The 16,107-nt window shown below is 36.5% G+C and overlaps 1 protein-coding gene across 1 annotated transcript in view; it reads left to right on the top strand.

The window, feature by feature from the left end:
• Positions 1–16,107, top strand: part of C6H10orf67 (chromosome 6 C10orf67 homolog) — a 159,794-nt gene that overhangs the window by 131,315 nt on the left and 12,372 nt on the right. Inside the window, exons 19-20 of the mRNA XM_078075241.1 lie at positions 9,561–9,641; positions 9,726–9,783. Of these exons, the coding sequence (XP_077931367.1) occupies positions 9,561–9,641; positions 9,726–9,783 (139 nt within the window). The remainder of the gene's footprint in view (positions 1–9,560; positions 9,642–9,725; positions 9,784–16,107) is intronic.

The following is a 16,107-nucleotide window of genomic DNA, read 5'->3' as shown; positions in this document are numbered from 1 at the left end:
TGAGGTATTCATATGGGAAAGTTCACAAATATTAAGTGTATCATTTCAAGTGTTTTGTCCTGTGTAGCCATCACCTAAATGAAAGGGTAGAACATTTCCATCCTCCCTGAAAGTTCCCTGGTGTCCCTTTCCAGACAATACCTTAGTCACATCCCCACGCCGGACAAATATTGCTCTGATTTCTATCACTGCAGATTAGTTTTGCCTGTTCTTAAAACTTATGCAGATGGAATCATACAGTATGTACTCTCTTATGTCTGGCTTATTTTAACTCAGCATAGTGCTTTTAAGATTTATCCCTGTTATTGTGTGCATCCCTAGCAATTGTTTCTCTGTATTGCTGAATAACATTCTATTGTATGAATAAACAATCATTTGTTTATCCTTTCTCCTCTTGATGGACTCCTGGGCTGTTTCTAGTTAGGAGCTGTTTTGGGGGGAAAAGGTGCTACAAACATTCTTATACTAGTTATTTCCCAAAATATGTTTTTGTAACTCTCAGGTAGGACTAGAATAGCTGGGACATAGGAATATATATTTTTAAGTTTATATTCCAGAGTGACTGTATCCTATTACTGTACCATCAACAAAGTGGGAGAGTTCCTGTTCTCCACATCTTCACCAAATTGATATTGTCATTTTCTAAAGTTGGGCCATCCTAAAATAATGTCTCATTGAACTTTTAACTTGCATTCCCTAATAATTAATGATGTTAATATCTTTTGATGTGCTTATTGGCTAATTTTAGATCTTCTTTCCAAAAGGGACTATTGAAGTCGTTTAAAAAAAATTGTGGCAAAATACACATAACTTAAAATTTACCATCTAAACCATTTTTAATTGTGCAGTTTAATAATGTTAAGTACATTCACATTGTTGTGAAACCTATCTCCAGAACCCATTTCATCTTACAAAAAGGAAACTTTGGGGTGCCTGGGTTGTTCAGTCAGTTAAGTGTCCGACTCTTGATTTCAGCTCAGGTCATGATCTCAGGGTTGTGAGATGGAGCCCCATGTCCGGCTCTGTGACAGTGTGGAGTCTGCTTGAGACTCTCTTTCTCCCTCTCCCGCTGCCCCTCCTCCCACTAAAATAAATAAATAAATAAATCTTTTAAAATAAATAAATAAAATGAAGCTTCATACCCATTAAGCAATAACTCCCCATTCACCCTTGCTCCCATTTTTGTCTGTTTTTAATTATTATTGAGTTATAGCATTTTATTATATATTCTGGATACAAGTCTTTTGTCATATATATATATATATATATATATATTTCAAATATTTACTCCCATTCCGTAATTTGTCCTTCCATTTTCAGAACAGCACCTTTTGAAGGTCAGAAATTAAAAACTTTTTTAGAAAATTTAAATTTTATTGAAGATCAACTTAGCTCTTTTTTTCTGTGGCAGATTGTGTTTTCTGTGGCCTTAACTATATCCCACATTCAGCATATACTTATGATGTGATTTTGATCTTTGTTTTCCCGTTGAATTTCACATTTCACTGGTTCCTTTGTTCTAATTCAATTGACAATGTATACTTGAGTCTGTTTCTAAACCTCTATTCTGTTCCATTGGTCTATTTGTCTGTCCTTTACCCAATACTATATTATCTTAATTAATATTGCTTTATAATAGGTCTTGAAATCAGGTGGTGTAAGTTCTTCCATTTTATTCTTCTTCTCCAGGATTGTCTTGGCAATTCTATTTTTTTTGTTTTGTTTTGTTTTAAGATTTTATTTATTCACTTGAGACACAGAGATACAGAGAGAGAGAGCGTGAACAGGGAGAGACGCAGAGGGAGAGGGAGAAGCAGGCTCCCCGCTGAGCCAGGAGCCCGATGTAGGGCTCGATCCTAGGACCCTGGGATCATGACCTGACCCAAAGGCAGACGATTAACCATCTGAGCCACCCACGCGCCCCAATTCTATTGTTTTTTTTTTTAAGATTTTATTTATGTACTTGAGAGAGAGCACACGAGCAGAGTGAGGAGCAGAAGCAAACCCCCGCTGAGCAGGGACCCTGGGATCATGACCTGAGCTGAAGGCAGACGCTTAACCAACCGAGCCACCCAGGCGCCCTGTTTTGGCAATTCTATATTCTTAGTACTTCTATATATGTTACATGCAGTTACAATAACAAGAACCAAACAAGTCTGAGTCCTACCCGCTCTGGGTAAAACAAGGGCTTATGCATGGTTTTGTTCCTCCAAGTTTCATTTCAGCCTTAACTGCATCAGTATATCCCTCCTTTTCTTCTAGTCTGTGTTAACTTTATTCTGTTTAGAGAACTGCATTATTACTATGGGATTCTTTTTATCACATGAAAGTATTTTTGATTAACTTCTGCTTTTCATTTTGTAAATCAGCAAATCCATTTCTTTTTTTTTTTTTTTTTTGGCTATTCTGACAGGTGTGAGGTGGTATCTCATTATAGTTTTGATTTGTATTTCCCTGATGATGAGTGATATTGAGCATCTTTTCAGGTATCTGTTAGCTATTTATATGTCTTTGGAAAAATGTCTGTTTGTGTCTTCTGCCCATTTTTTAACTGGATTATTTGGTTTTGGGGTGTTCAGTTTTATCAGCAAATCAATACCTTTAAAAAATATATCCACTAGGATTTTGATTGACTCTCTTTTGCCAGTGGTTTATTTCAGAATCTAAAGACTGAAATAGCTACCAGATAGTTAGTCTAAATAAATAAATGACAAAGATTTCTTGTTAAGTTTTGAGGCTATGTCCTATAGCAAGCTAGTAGATATAGTGAGCAAGTAAAAGCTCACCCCGATTGTAGCTTTTGCTTTATATTATGTATTATTATGTTTTCTCACTCAGCTCAGGGAGACTCTTCACTGTCACGTCTTTGCTATGGATTATACCTTTCATTCATGGCCTGTGAGGTTCTTGCTAGCCTTGAATTCTAATTTGTCTGTTATTAATTTTGTTACCCATACTGTCTTCTTCTCTGTATTTTGCTGCTATCTTTGCTCAAATTTTGTATTGCTATGTCATTTTCCTTCAGTTGTGAACATATAAATAACAATATGATGGGATGTTAGTTCTTTATATCTAACCTGACACTCATTTACCTTTAATATGAAAACTGAAACTACATGCATTTATCCGCATAATTGATATATCTGGGGTTTTTGTCACCTTATTTTATGACTGCTTGTTCTTTTCTTTGTTTCCTGGCTTACGTAAGATGAGCCACATTTTACTTGCTTTAATTATCTGTATTGTAATGGTAAACTTTAATGTAAAATCGAATTACATTTCTGCAGTTACAACAGCAAGAACCAAACAAGTCTGAGTCCTACCCGCTCTGGGTAAAACAAGGGCTTATGCATGGTTTTGTTCCTCCAAGTTTCATTTCAGCCTTAATTGCATCAGTATATCCCTCCTTTTCTTCTAGTCTGTGTTAACTTTATTCTGTTTAGAGAACTGCATTATTACTATGGGATTCTTTCTATCACATGAAAGTATTTTTGATTAACTTCTGCTTTTCATTTTGTAACTGTATGAATAGCAGTTATTTGTACCTACATTTACATGTTTATTTTTAGCCTTTTAAAAATCATGACTTCTGGGGGCTCCTGGAGGGCTCAGTTGGGTAAGTGTCTGCCTTGGGCTCAGGTCATGCTCCCAGGGTCCTGGGATCGAGAGTCCCACTCAGCGGTGAGTCTGTTTCTCCCTCTCCCTCTGCCCCTCCCCTCCTTGGGTTCTGTCTCTCTCTCTCTCTCTCAAATAAATAAATAAAATCTTTTAAAAAAATCATGACTTCTACCATTCTTTAGTTCTTAATTTTGATTTATTTCTTATAAACAGGATCATTCCTTTGAGTTTCTTTTTTTGTGGAAGGAACATTATCTTCACTTTGTTATGCCTTGCCCTGACTGAAGCCAGTTTAGTATTTGTTTTTTGCTAATTAATTTGGCTTATTTTCCCCCAGTGGATGTTTATAAGCTATTTTCTTTAAATTTGAAATTTAAAGGTGTCACCAGGAAATGAGTTAACACATGTTATTTTATTAATTTCCCTTGAATAAAATGAGCCACTCTCATCTATAGATCTAAATCTTTTTTTTTTTTTTCAACCCAGACAAGTTTCTTATGTACACTTCTAATGATTGCATCTACAGGATTTGTTTTTGTTTCTTTTTCAGAAACACTATGATAAATTAAAAATCTATTTTCTGTCCTCCATAGTTGACATGTTCTTTTTAATGTAATGTTATTCTCTTTGTTCTTTTCCTTGGCATTTTTAGGAAACCCTTCCAGTCTGTGCCTCTCATCAGAATTTCCCAAACTTGTTTTAAGAGTTCTGAGATAGTGATTGTCCTTGGCCCTCCAGGGGGCAGGGATGGGGCCATGACTGGGGTAGCCTGAAACTCCTGTCCCACTCTCTAAGTCCATGAGCAACCTTGTCCACTTCCCCCAGTGCTCCCTGCAAGTAATACCATTTTTATGTGTCCTACGACAGCCTGAAGGTTAGAAACCATTACTCTACGTAAGTATTCTATTGTGTACCATGTTAGGTCTAATCATTACTATCTTAGATACTGATTTTAAATCTGTTATTGTGTGGTTAGCAATCTATTCATATTATATGCAAACCTGTTTATATTGGCCTGTTTATCCCCAGTGTAAGTTTCCATACTCTTACACTCTTAATGTGGTATCAAGGCTCAGTATGAAAGAATCCCTTTTGTCTCTACTCTGATTTTTTTGGTTTCTTTTTTTTTTTTCTGTGAAATAACCATGTGCACAAAAAGAATGAGTGAGAATCCATATGTGCAACTTAAAGAATGATGATCACATGAATACCTATGTACCCAGGATCCAAGCCATAAATACAATAAAATTACAGAAGCCCACCTATTGCATTCCTCTCTATTACCTCCCAGAGACCACTGTCCTGATGTTCTTCTTGATAGTTTTGTCACTTGCGCCTCTCTCCCGAAGCAATATATCATTGGCTTTTGCTTGTTTTTCAACTTTCTATAAATTAAAGAATATAAGTGAAAAAAAATGTAAGTATTCTTCGGTGATTTGTTCCATTTTCTCAACATTATGCTTTTAAGACTCATCCATGTTGATGCTTGTGGTTGTAGTTCACCCACCGAGAGTATTCTATTGCTTGAATAGACCACAACTTATGCTGATCAACATTTGGGTTAGATCTCACTGTTTTGCTATTACGAACATCATTGTCCCGAACATTCTTTTAGTTTCATCTAATACACATATGTAGCAGTTTTTCCAGGGTTTTGTTTTGTTTTGTTTGTTTGTTTTTAGAGATGAGAGAGAGAGTGCAAGCAGGTGGGGAGGGGCAGAAGGAGAGAGAGAATCCTAAGCAGGCTCCACACTGAGTGTGGAGCCTGATGCAGGGCTCGATCTCAGGACACTGAGATCATGACTTGAGCCGAAATCAAGAGTGGGATGCTTAACCAACTGAGCAACCCAGGTTACCCAGTTGTTCCAGGTTTTATAGTAATAATAGAATTTCTGGTCATAAAGTATTGGTATGTTCAAGTCTATGGAAGAATATGATTGCTATGACAAAAATATGCTCCCTTATATAAGATTGAAGATTACTTCTCTCTCAGGTCAGTGATGAAAAGAGCAGCTCCAGGCAGGGGAGTGAGCAGTACTCCACAGTACTGATGACACACAGGTTCCTTCAGTCATTGCTCTGCCATTTCCCCCATCCACACCAAGAAAGCTGGTTAACTCCATGTCTGTGGGTGTACGCTGCAGAAGGAGGAAGTCCAGGGCAAGCATGTTAGTACTTAAGTATATGACCCCAAAATGGCATACATCACTTCCACTCATATCCCACTGGTCTGATCAAACTGCAAAAGACTGAGAAAACTGGGTGGCCAAATACCCAATGAAAATGTTACCAAAAGAAAAAGGGAGAATAGATATTGAGGGATGATGAACAGTTTCTGCTATATAAGGTAAAGCCAGATCGTTTTCCGAATTATTATTACTAATTAACACTCTAACCAGGAATGGATGAAAGTTTCTACTGCTCCTTGCTGTCTCTACCACTGATATTGTCAGACTATAATTTTTGTCTGTCTCGTGATTGTGTAATGGTTTCTTCTTGTGGTTTTGGGGTGTGTGCATGTTTGTGTGTGTGTGTGTGTGTGTGTTTGTAACTTTTTTCCCCATTTCTCTACTAATAAATGTGATCATCTTTTCATATGTTTATTAGCCATTCAGGTTTTCTCTTTGAGTTAGTGCTTCAAGTTTAAGCCTTTTGTGTCTACTGAGTTGTCTTACACTTATTTATTCATAGAAATACTATAAGAATTAGATAAATTCCTAAAAATATGTAACCTGTCAAGACTGAATCATTATGAAATGAAAATCTGAACAGAATGATCACTAGCTGGGGCACCTGAGTGACTCAGTCGTTAAGCGTCTGCCTTCGGCTCGGGTCATGATCCCAGGGTCCTGGGATCGAGCCCCACATCAGGCTCCCCGCTCCGTGGGAAGCCTGCTTCTCCCTCTCCCACTCCCTCTGCTTGTGTTCCCTCTCTTGCTGTGTCTCTCTCTGTCAGATAAATAAATAAAATCTTAGAAAAAAAACGAATGATCACTAGAAAGGATATTAAATCAGTAATCAAAAGCCTCCCAACAACAACAAAAAAGCCCAGGACCAGATGGCTTCACTGGTAAATTCTACCAAACATTCCAAGAAGAATCAATACTAATACTTCCCAGACTCTTCCAAAAAATACAAGAGGAGGAACTCTTCCAAACACATTTTGAGGCCAGCATTACTCCTATACCAAATCAGACAAGGATACCACAAAAAAAGAAAATTACAGGCCAAATATCCATAATGAACCTACATGCAAAAATTCTCAGCAAAATATTAGCAAACCAAATTCAGTAATTAAAAGGATCATTCACCATGATCAGTGGGATTTATGCCAGGGATGCAAGGATGGTTTGACATCTTCAAATCAATCAATGTGATACATCACAAGGATAAAATTCATATGATCATCTCAATACATGCAGAAAAAGCATTCCATTTTCTGAAGAAAATCAACAACCACTTTTGATAAAAACTCTCAACAAAGCAAGCATAGAGGGAATGTACCTCAACATAATAAAAGGCATATATGACAAGCCCACAGCTAACATACTCAATGGTGAAAAACTGAAAGCTTTTTCTCTAAGATCAGGAACAAGACAAGGATGTCCACTCTTGTCATTTTATTCAACATAGTATTGGAAGTACCTAGCCAAAGCAATAGGTAAGAAAAAGAAATAAAATGCAAACAAATTGGAAAGGAAGAAGTTTTTTATGAACAAAAAATTTTTTAAGGAATTCTTTATATAATTTGGAAACTAATCCTTTGTCAGTTATATGTGTTGCAAATGTCTTCTTCCTGTTTTGGATGGTATTTTGGAATCTTTTCACAAATAAGTGTTCTTAATCCTGATGCTAATTTAATTAATAATATTTTCCTTTTTGCCTTCACATTTTCCTGCCTTGTTTAAGACCTTACCTAACCTTTAGTCACAATATATTCTTTATGATCTTTAATTTTTTCCCCTTTCCCTTTCATATTTAGAAGCTTAACACACCTAGAATTGATAGTGTATAGAAAGGCAGATGTCTGATTTCATTTTCTTTTAATACAGAAAATCAACTGAACCAGCACCATTTATTAAAAAGTCCATTTTCTCCCTGGATACCTAATTCCACCAGTTATATATATTATATTAAGGGTCCACATATGTAATAATCTGTTTCTGTCACTCTATTCTGTTCTACTGTTCCGTTTGTCTATTCTTATACTAATATGACGCTAATTTAATATCTCTACCTTTATTATAAGTCTTTTTCTGATAAGGCAAATACCCCTACCCTGGTGTTGATCTTTGCATTTCCATATAAAGTTTAGAATTGGATTGTTAATATTCACAGGAAAAAAAAACCCAGAAACATAAGAAACAAAACAAAAAATTCAATTGGGATTTTGATTAGAAGTGCATTAAATCTAGATCAGTTTGGGTACAATTGACATCTTTATAGTACTGAGTCTTCTAATCCATAAACATGCTATTTCTTTTGTCTAGGTTTGATTTCAGTAGAGTTTTATAATTTTCTCCACAGAAGTTTTACAAAATTGTTTTTTAATTTAATGAGCAGAGGAATAAGACAATCTCAGTTAACATTTTAAAGGGATGACTCTGGCAGCTACAGAGGGCTTGGGGGGAAAGGAGCAGGTTAGGAAGCTGTGAGGTGATGCTGGTGACAGATGGTGGCATGGCGGCCTGGAAAGGAGAGGAGAGGGGCAAAAGGAGGCAGATACATGGCTGCAGTGCTATGTACTGGGCAGTACTAGATTTTAGGCATACATAGCAGAATGGATGGATCTTAAAAACATAGTACTAGTGAAAGTACTTAGTACTTAGCAAGAGAAGTGGGAACACATAAGGTGTACTAAGACTTTCTAAGTCTCTAAGAGAGAAAAGTGCTGCCAATTATTCTGTGAGACTCCATCTATTGCAAGATGCATCCCAATTTGGGGGTTGTTAAAATACCAGAAGGCTATGCCTTAGAGAATCAACAAAATAGGATAGCACATAACACCACTAGTGTAAATTAAAAGGCATGCACAACAGTATGTATTTTTGCAAGAACATATCCAAATTAAAGATACGCATAAAATATTTAAACTGTTTCCTTGGGGTGGGAACAAAAAGAGAGTGGGGGGTGCTATGGAGAATAGAAAAATACACACACACAAATCAACAAGAGAGAAGCCTTGAAGAGGGAAAACTTCATCTACATCACCAGGGTACATCCGTGGACCTCAGGCCTCTTTCTGATAAACACGCTTAGTGTACCTTTGGTCCTTTTCACCCACACATGTTTATTGTTGTCATTTACTTGGCAATAAATGATGCTAGGGACAATTCTGCTTGCATGCTGGGGCTCCTTAAGTCCTAGAAGAGATGCTTCTGGGCTTTCACCATTCAGTTCCTGGGAAAGAGGACCCCTACTGCCATAGTCGCCCGGAGCGAGGAGGTGCTGGACAAACCCCGTGATATCTGGCCAGGGACATGTTGTAAACCCCAGTGGGGTGGAGAGTATCAAAAGGAAGAAGAGTCAGGGGACAGAGGGTAGCTGTACTTGGGATGAGCATAGCATACCATGCAAACTGGTCAGATCACTAAATTATACACATGAAACAAATGTAACACTGTGTGTCAACTGTACTTAAAAGAAAAGGAGAGGAGAGAAAAGAAAAGGAAAGAGAAGAGAAGAAAAGAAAAAGGCAGAGTCAGAACAGCCATTGAAGAAAACATTTTTCTTGAATTTTTTCTCAGAGTAGCCCAAATAAGGAAAGGGTCTGTCTATTCCATGGGTTTCAAGGAAAGGATTTCCCCAGCCATATTTAAACAAATAAATCAGGAGCTTAGTTTTCACATCTTGGTTAATTAAGAACCGAAGAACCTCCTATCCATTTGATTTGATAACTACTTCCCCTTGATAACACAGTACATTCCTTTTGTGTCTTTCAGAAATTAAAACCTTTATTTGTGCAGTCTAAAATGAACTTGATAACAGGTTCTACATCTTCTGGAAGTGATCATACACCTTTGGTAGGTAGATTTTTTTTTCTATTAAACATTTAATTGGTTGCTATTCTTCAATCTCAGTAATGAAACTTTTTACTTTACCTGCAGATGGACAAGGACATGGATGTAGTCAGTGATCAGATATTTTTCTCCCCTTTATCAAAAGGTAAGAATCTTTATTGTTGGAAAAAATGGTTCACACACAGAATGGGTACTTAGTCTAGATTGACATCTCCTTCTTTTTGTTATCCTGAGGCATTTAGAATTCTGGATGAATGCATGGGGTTTTTTCAGCCAGTTTATAAAACTAATACATAGATATGCCGAATCAAAGAATGCTAATATGCATTTCTGAATATTGGTCGCTGCTAATTGAAAGACTAGACTGTTTTAGCAGAGAGAAACCTTTCTTCTGGGCTTCCATGCAACAGAGAAGCTTTTTCTGCAACACCGTAATGTATTAGGAGAAGAGACTCTCATGATTTATCATCAAAATCTAGATGGTTGAATTTGGAACCTGTGGTTGGCCTGACATTTAAATGAGAGAGTTTAATTAACAGCAACATTCCATACCCCAAAAGATTCAGTGGAGCATTTTGCATCCAATATTGATTTTCCACAGCCAAGCAAAACATTTTTCAAAGGTCCATTTGAAGTAGTACAAATGAAACTTGATGGCCACCTGAAATGCAAGGCAGCCCCAGTGGAAACAAGCATCACTCCCTCTCCTCAGCACTGAAAATGCAAAAGATAGTTATTTCTACCCTGTCTACTGAAAATCCTCCTACAGTTCATTAGTCCCTCCTTTCCCTTACTAAATAAAATCAAATGTAAATGCTTTTTCATGATCGAGAATCTCGTAGTCCGCCACAAAGCGCTATCACTCTGAATGTCAACCTGCATCGCAGAGAGGATGTATGTGACAATGGTCGCACCCAGTGCCTCTGGGCAAAACCTTGAAATTTCTTTTACTAAATCTCTGATACAACTTGGACATGCCATGTTCTTCCCTATGAAGATAGTGTGGGGGAAATAATCCAGTGAACAAAAGTTTCTGGTTAAGTGGATTCCAGTTAATCCAAAATTTACTAGAAATAAATTTTCTATTTTTAATGAATAGAAATGAATACGTTAATTACACATTTGCTAATTCAGGGAGTAAGTGAATCTCATTAGCACACAGGTTATGGCTACTGGATGGGATACACACTAGACGTTCAAAGGACCAAATCATCTTCATGAAACAAGTCACCCCAAGTTTCTTAGATACTTCACATGCTTGAGTGCCCCCTTCAGGCCCCTAGGAAATAGTTTAATTCATTATTAGTATTTTCAAGCACTAATTCACAAATACATTATTAAAGAGGCGTTTAGCCACATGGTTAGTATGTACCTGATTTATAGACAAATATTTATTATTTTCTATAGCACGGGGGATTACTGTAACCTATCTGGTGATGGACCCCGAACCGAACTCTTTAAAGTCACCATTGTATTGAGTTCCATTTTTTAGAATATGTAAATAGAATATTAATATTTTAAGTACTTACTGAATATTTAGCCTCCCTGTTAACAGGATCCTCAGTGTTGCATCAAAGAACCTAAGAGGTTCCTGGGTTGTTCTTTCACACTACAAGATTCTTCTAAAACTTATGTATAGCTAACATTTAGTGGATGTAGGTGCTACTGTAAATGCCTTTCACCTTTTAGCTTTAATCCTCACAAAACCGTAGGTGGTTGGTGCTCTTGCTTTCCCCCCAGTCTACGGAGGAGACAGTTGGATACAGAGAGGGTTAGTAGGCTACCAGAGTTATACCATGAACAGGAGACACAGCTGGATTCAAGCCCAGACACTGTGGCCCCAGAGCCCTGGCTTGTCACCACTCGATTATATTGACTTGCCCCAAGTCTCATGCATGACATGTCGCCCCATTCTTAACCACAAGGGGAAAATATGGGACGTAGCAGAGAGGCCATGGAGGCCCACAGACTTCAGTTCCCATCCCAGCTCCAACCACTTATTTACTGGCATCATCTCAAATTCCTCTGCTGTGGAAAATGGGGATGGTGACCCCACCTCATAGCTTTGTGATGAGGATTACGTGAGATATATGTTATGTGCCTAGCTAACCCCTATTTCCTCCTGAGCTGTTGATCATATTTTCCCCAAGTCCCCCCAATAAAGCCTGCAAACCTACCTTTTAGCCCACCGCACAAGGATCATAATGTCCTCAGCATTAGGCTGGTCTAGTGATTTAAAAGAACCAGTCTCTCCTCTGGTTCTTCAGTAATTATTTTTCTACCAACATAAGTAGAAGAAAAGAATTGATCATTAGTATCAAAATATGCAGTAGATATTTTGAAAACAGTGAAATAAAAATAAAATATGGTTTTAAAACAATGTTATATGAGGTGATACATCTTTTCTAAACAGATTGAAAATGACTTTTTGTTATGTTGCAAGTTTTAATCCAAACAATTCTAAAGAGAACAACAGGGAGTCACTCATGCAATGTAGAAAAAGAGATAAATAGCTAAAAAGAGAGAGAGACAGATAAATATATCCTTGTTAATACAAGGGAATAAAAAACGAGGTATGATACTATCTGCAAAATTTCAAAGCAGTTTTTACGCAGTAGTAATGATCCCAAGAGAGCCCAAGTAACATTATTAATTTGTTTGCTACTTAACTGTGATAAAATTTGGGATCTGAGCTGCCCATTGTGTGCAGTGCACTGCTGCAGATCGAATGTACTCAAGAAGACCTTTCTCACAGTCCAGTAATTAGGTGCTATTGACATTGTAATCTCTGGCAATGTTCTTAATGAGCCCCAAAGACACGAATCTCATAGATAAAACCTCAAAGTAACACTGACCCTTTAAGTAGCTTGTCAGTAAGAGAAAGCTCAAACATAAATATCTGAAGCACAGGAGAAACCCAAATTTAAACCTAGATTACATTGTTTTGTTCATTCTCTGAGACTCTGAGGGAAGAAACATCAAGCAGGTGATTTTAAAGGCTTTTAAAGAATAGTGGAACAATCGCAATATATTTGAAATAAGTCAAAAACCATTCTTTTCACCCTTTGAAGCTCTGGACTTGAAAAGTATTTTTTTCTAAATGTGTTTCCCACCAACTTGTAAAGATAAATATTGAAAGTGGAGTTCAGTGGCCCCTATTTTTAACACAAAGATAATTTTAAAACTCACATAAGAAATTGGAACTTAAATAAAAGATAAAAAGCAAAAGAAATTTCAGGCATAGTGTTAACATCATTTTGTATATCATTTCTAGATTTTAACTGTAATTAATATAATTTAGTGAGGTTTTCAAATTCATATTCAAATGCATATTTTATAATATTACTATATATACTACATATTTGCATAAACTATAACATCATTTAACATGTAATTGATGGCTATTAAAAATGTTAGAAGAAATAATTAATCCATAAATATGAGTTAAGTACCAGGACTAAGCTGATTTACTAAACATAATATATTAAGGGGTCTGTAAGTGTTAACGATATCACTGCCATCAACTTCTCTACTATTTCCCTATTATCACCAATTACCTACTATTCATTCAGTGTATGTCTATGTTATTATACGTCATCGTTGTCTTTGAGATTTGAGCTAATCTCAACTACCTATCCTTAGGAATTTTTCCTGCTCTTCATGCCTATATTCTAGAGATATTTTGTCCTCAAGCCATGGGATTTAGGATATTAGATGGTAATGAAAGCCTGGAAGATTAGCAGTGTGTCTCTTAAAACATCTTTCCAAATACTGTGAATTCTCAGTGACATAGAAAAGAGTCAAGATGACCAGTTGGGTTAGAGAATTAATCACAAAAATCAGAGGTTCTCTATCTAACTGAGGCTCTGTCCATCGGTCGGAGAGGGGATTGAAAAACGTGAAAAAGGAAAATGAAAGGTAATCTATCCTTTGAACACACAGTGTTAATCTTTGAAATAAGTAAGCAGGCAAATTACTTTGAATTTGTAAGATTGTAAAAACTGAGCAGAAAAGAGGGTTAAGACATATACATATTTTTAAAAGTACTTTCTTAATTTGATGTCAGGACTGTCTTGTATTAATTTAGTCTAGTGATACTTTTAAGTATTTGTGGGCAATGTTTCATTTAATAAATGCCACTAAACACATTCCTAATTGTGCCCCAAACTGGTACTGAGAGCTCTTCAAAGCATAAAGCATGAGACAAGAACACTTTCTGGTGCGCATTGTTATTCACATGTTGGACCACGAGAGGAGTCCAGCAGCCTCTCTGGATCTCCTGACCACTAATTGCATCCCAAACCTTAGCTGCCTGGTTGCTGCCCTGTTAATTAAAGGGTCTTATAAGTCATATAAGCCATTATGGTGATAACAAAATATCGAGAAAGGGTTTAATACATACTGCAGAGACAGTATGTATTAATTTTTAAATTTAGGAATGGTTCTGTTACAGAAATCACAAAATGTGACAACATATTGGGTATAGATTCATGCAAATTTGTGGGCATATCACGTGCACCCTTACTGAGCTAGAAATGACATCTTTGAGTGAGAAAGGTACCATATGAATATTACTTTCAACTGGAGGTACCCCAAGTTTGGAAACTGAGGGAATAAATTAAGATTAGAAAAGCGGGTATTTGCATCATTGTATAGAAATTTCAGCAGAGGGGCACCTGGGTGGCTCAGTCGGTTGAGCATCTGCCTTCCAATTGGAGGTTGATCCCAGCGTCCTGGGATCAAGCCCCATATCAGGGAGTCTGCTTCTCCCTCTCCCACAGCCCCTCCCCCTGGCTCGTGCTCTGTCTCTCAAATGAATAAATAAAATCTTTAAAAGAAAAAAAGAAATAGCAGTGGACTCCAGTCCTCAGCTAATTACTACGTTCCTCGCTATGTTCCTCATTCCTCTTTAATGTAGGTTTCTCATCCTAAAAGAAACAAACGCATAGAAAAAAGTAGGTCGTAGGGAGAAGCGTGTTGTCTGCTACTAATTTCCACACAATGTAAGCGAGAGGTGACAAAAAAATGATAAAATGATTTTATTATTTGTGTTTTCCTGTCAGTAAGAACGAATTGAGGAAAGCCTTAATTTCTTCATGGACATATTTAATGTAGGAACTATTTTAAGTTTTACTGTATAATATTTCAAATATTAGAAATATAGAAAACATAAGATTGTATTACACCTGGCTCTGTTAGATTTTGCCATGCTTGATTCATAAAAGAAAGAAAACCGTGAAGATTGAGTTGAAGCTCCCTGGTAACTATTTCCCTCCTTCCCTCCCTCCCTCCCTCCCTCCCCAGATGTAACCACTGCCCTGATTTTGTATATTTTATATTTCTGCGCACACGCACGCACGCACACACACACACGATGTCATTTGGCATGTTTTCAAGGATTATATAAATGATAGTGGAATGTATAGATTCTTTTTTCCTCATGAATGTTATGTTTTTAAAAATCTAATTACAGTACTTTGCTGTATCTTGAGTTCATTTATTTTACCTGTTGTATAGTATATTCCATTGTATGATATTCTACAATATATTCATTCTCCTGCTGATGGGAATTTAGAAGATTTTCAATTTGTTGCCATTGTAAACACCACTGCTATAAACATTTTCATAGTCATAAGGGGGAGAATTTCTCTACAGTAAATTCCTAGAAATGGAATTGCTGAGTTGAAGAGTATATACATCTTTAACTTTACTAGATGCTCTCAAATTGTGCTAAGTGGTTATGCTAATTTAGATTCATACAAGTAGTATGAATATGTTCCATATTCTTACTAACACTTGAGGTTTTAATTTTTGCTGATCTAATGGGTGTGAAATTATCTCCCATTTTTTAATTTGAAATTCCCCGATAACCAGTGAGAATAAATTTTTTTATCGACCATTTTGGCTTCCTCTTCTGTGAATTGCTTGTTTTTAGTAGTTGAACATTTTTTATTATTTGATTGTTTTTCCTTTTTTGATTGATTAGTAGGAGTCTTTATAAATTCAGAATATTAGCCCTTGGTCAGTTACATGTTTCACAAATACCTTGTCATTGTCTGTAGTGTGTCTTTCAACTTTGCTTTTGAGATGTCTTTTTGTCAAACCAAAGTTTTTTTAGTTTTACTTAGTTTTATTTTTCCACCTTTTAATTTATGAATTGTTCTTTATTATCTATTTTAGAAAATTTTTCTTATTCTAAATTTATAAAACTAATCCATAATGTCTTCTAAAAATATTGCCAATTTGATTTTCACACTTAGGTGCTTTAAAGCAGCAGAATTTATTTTTGTAGATGGAATGATTTTGGAGCCCAGCTTTTTTGTTCCAACAGAATAGTAGATTACCTTATCACCATTATCCACCTCCCCAAACCCGTGATTTGTAATGCTGCGTCTGACATTAGCCAAGCTTCCCTGCAAGTATGGACTTTTTCTAGGCTCTCCATTCTGTGCAATTGACTTATTTGTCC

This window comes from Halichoerus grypus, chromosome 6, assembly GCF_964656455.1.
Source record: "Halichoerus grypus chromosome 6, mHalGry1.hap1.1, whole genome shotgun sequence".
Lineage (NCBI taxonomy): Eukaryota > Metazoa > Chordata > Mammalia > Carnivora > Phocidae > Halichoerus > Halichoerus grypus.
This window is presented reverse-complemented; position numbering and strand designations above follow the sequence as displayed.